Source organism: Mandrillus leucophaeus, unplaced genomic scaffold (assembly GCF_000951045.1).
Source record: "Mandrillus leucophaeus isolate KB7577 unplaced genomic scaffold, Mleu.le_1.0 Scaffold505, whole genome shotgun sequence".
NCBI lineage: Eukaryota > Metazoa > Chordata > Mammalia > Primates > Cercopithecidae > Mandrillus > Mandrillus leucophaeus.
Genome location: NW_012105421.1, coordinates 1,304,461 through 1,307,563, shown reverse-complemented (window position 1 = coordinate 1,307,563; position 3,103 = coordinate 1,304,461). Strand labels below are relative to the sequence as shown.

Here is a 3,103-nt window from a genome sequence, read left to right as displayed (position 1 = left end):
CCAAGAGGACGGGTGCGACTTCCCTGGCCCCCCACACCTGAGGACCAGAGAACCTCGCTCAAGAGTGTGTGCATATTTGCAATAAAAGACTGCCACTTTCTTACGTACTTTGGCCTCATGTTTAATTACTTAGCTCTCCTAAATTAAGTTAAATTAAATTAAAACACTGGGGACAGTGTGGCTAAGACAAATAAAGTCACTGCTCCCATATAATTTCCATTCCAAAGGAGAGAACCAAAGAATAAAGAGGCGAACAAAGAAAGCAGATCATTTGGATTATAACAAATGCATTTAAGAATCTAAAACACAATAATGCTGTAGAGTCTTTGAGAGGAAAGGGATCATTATTAAATAAGGTGAACAAAGACTCTCTCTTTGAGGAGCGAACATTTGAGTTTACATGTGAATGATGAGGTATGTCTACCATGTGAGGTTCTAAGGACAAAGGATTCCGGAGAGAGAAGTCAGCAAACAAAAAAGTCCTGAGGCAGAAATGAGCTTAATGGCACAAAAGGAGACCGATAGATGAAGACCTATTATAGCAGCATGTAATTGTTTAAATTTTTGCCTAATTTGTATTTTCTAGACTATGGCTAGTTTAATACAGTATTTTCCTCTCTTCCAACTTTGTTGATCATACTGCCTAATAAGGCACTCTAAAAATACCAACAAAATTAAATTACATTTGTATATGATTATAAGAATTATCATATTTACGTTGTTATAAATGGAATGATTTTCAATTAAAAATGCACTAATATCAAAGAGACGATTACAAAAAGACTTTGCCACATCTTAACTCAATAATGCAAATAATTTAAAAACAAAAAACAAGCTGTATTACTACAAAATGTCTCTTAAGAAAGACTTATTATAGATTAAGTGACAGATAACTTTTTGGTTATCTATTCCTGTAACCATCTTTAATCCATGGCAATGAAAATGTGAAAACATGTTGTTCTACCATGACACTAAGTATGAACTGCAGAAAAACAATGTGTTACCTCAAATTTCTCCCAGTGAAAATGACAATTGTCTAAGCAGGTCCTCAACAGCTATAACATTGACATTTGGGCCAGACAATTCTTTGTTGTGGGGTTGCTGTCCTATCCATTGTAGGATGTTTAGCTGCTTCCTGGCCTCCACATACTAGATGTCAATAATAACTCCACATTTCACCTCTTGCCTTCCCCTTCTATCCTGTCTTTTTGTTGTTGTTGTTGTTGTTGTAAGAACCAAAAATGTGTCAAGTCATTCCCAAATGTTGCCAGGTAGGTGAAATAATTCCCAGTTGCAAAGCACTGCTGTATAAAGGATCAGGGAGGACAATAGTGAAAATATATTTCATTACAAAGAAACCTCTGAGGACCGGGCACATGGTGGCTTACACCTGTAATCCCAGCACTTTGGGAGATCAAAGCAGGAGAATCACTTGAGGTCAGGAGTTCAAGACCAACTTGGCCAACAAAGCAAAACCTCGTCTCTATTAAAAAATAGAAAAATTAGCCAGATGTGGTAGCATGCGCCTGTAATCCCAGCTACTTGGGAGGCTGAGGAGAATCGCTTGAACCGGGCAGGTGGAAGCTGCAGTGAGTGAGCTGAACCGAACAAAAAAAAAAACAAAAAGAAAACAAAGAAACTTCTGGCTGAATCTCAGCACGTGTTCGTGTTACGGGTGTGTGCACTTTGTGAAAATTCACTGAGCTTTGTCTACTTTCGCTGTTTGTGTGTGTGTGTATGTATGCGCATATTCTATATTCCAGTTAAAAGGTTTACTTAAAAAAATGCAAAACCATGTAAGGCTATTATTTGCTTTACAAATGGCCTGTCTTTTGTATTTTCCCTTTCAATAATAGTTTGCTAGTAAATACAAAACACGGTGCTCATTCCAAAAATTTTAACTTCAAAGAATTTTTTCAACATATCAATTATATAAAAATAAGTATATTATCATATCCAAATCCTGTTAGCTGAAATAATTAAATTACCAGTTTATTTATGAAATCCTAAATGTCATAAAAATGGCTTACCTGGATATAGGTCTTTTGGATGGCTGCAAGTTCTTCACCAAGTGGAACAATAAGCTTTTCAATTTTTCTTTCATAAGAATATGCCAAAATATCTGGAGAATCTTCAGAACGAAGCTCTATCTGCCCAATTAGCAGGTTAGTAATAACTTGTTGCACAGCCTATGCGAAATCAATTAAGTATGATTATAAATTACATTACATGTTAAAATTTTTTAGTTTAAGTCACTAACAGAAATAAAATAGCAGTAAAATTTTGAAAGAAGCACCAGAAATTTATATCATTAAATACCAAAAAAGAAAGAAGACAAGCCTATAAGAAAAGTACATCAGAAGTAGTACAACAGGTGAAAAGTGCTTCCGAAACATCTTTTCCCCACACAGACCTTCAAGCAAAGCATCTGAGAAATAAGAATACTGTAAATGTCCAAAAAGTTCCTCAAATGTAGTTTGGTACTTTCCAAATACAGTCTTTATAAAGACTCAGACAAAAATTTCAAATTAGCAATACTAAATCAATTATTGATAAATTAGTAGAATATTTTCCATTTAAATCAACATATATGATGTGAATACATTTCCAGGGCTAAATTTCATGTACCCAAAGCTTATAAAGAGACTTCATTGTAAAATTAGGAAACTGGAGAAAAAACATATAATCTGTTAGTGTAAACAACTACTGTACCAGAAGACTATGGTACTGACAGTGCGATTAACAATTAAAAAGAAAAAAAAAACAAAACAAAACAAAGAAAGAGGATCCTGAGAGTATCTAAAAATTAAAAGTAGTTGTTGTTGTTGTTGTTGTTGTTTTTTGAGACGAACTCTCACTCTGTCACCCAGGCTGGAGCACAGTGGCATGATCTCGGCTTACTGCACCCTCTGCCTCCTGGGTTCAAGTGATTCTCCTGCCTCAGCCTCCCCAGTAGCTGGGATTACAGGCGCTTGCAACTATGCCCAGCTAATTTTTTGTGTTTTTAGTAGAGATGGGGTTTCACCATGTTGGTCAGGCCGGTCTCGAACTCTTGACCTCATGATTCACCCACCTTGGCCTCCCAAAGTGCTGGGATTACAGG

The 3,103-nt window shown here is 36.0% G+C and overlaps 1 protein-coding gene across 1 annotated transcript in view; it reads right to left on the bottom strand.

Moving 5' to 3' along the window:
• FANCM (Fanconi anemia, complementation group M) overlaps positions 1 to 3,103 on the bottom strand; it is an 83,471-nt gene that overhangs the window by 63,679 nt on the left and 16,689 nt on the right. Inside the window, exon 4 of the mRNA XM_011996239.1 lies at positions 2,031 to 2,189. Coding sequence (XP_011851629.1) covers positions 2,031 to 2,189 — 159 coding nt within the window. The remainder of the gene's footprint in view (positions 1 to 2,030; positions 2,190 to 3,103) is intronic.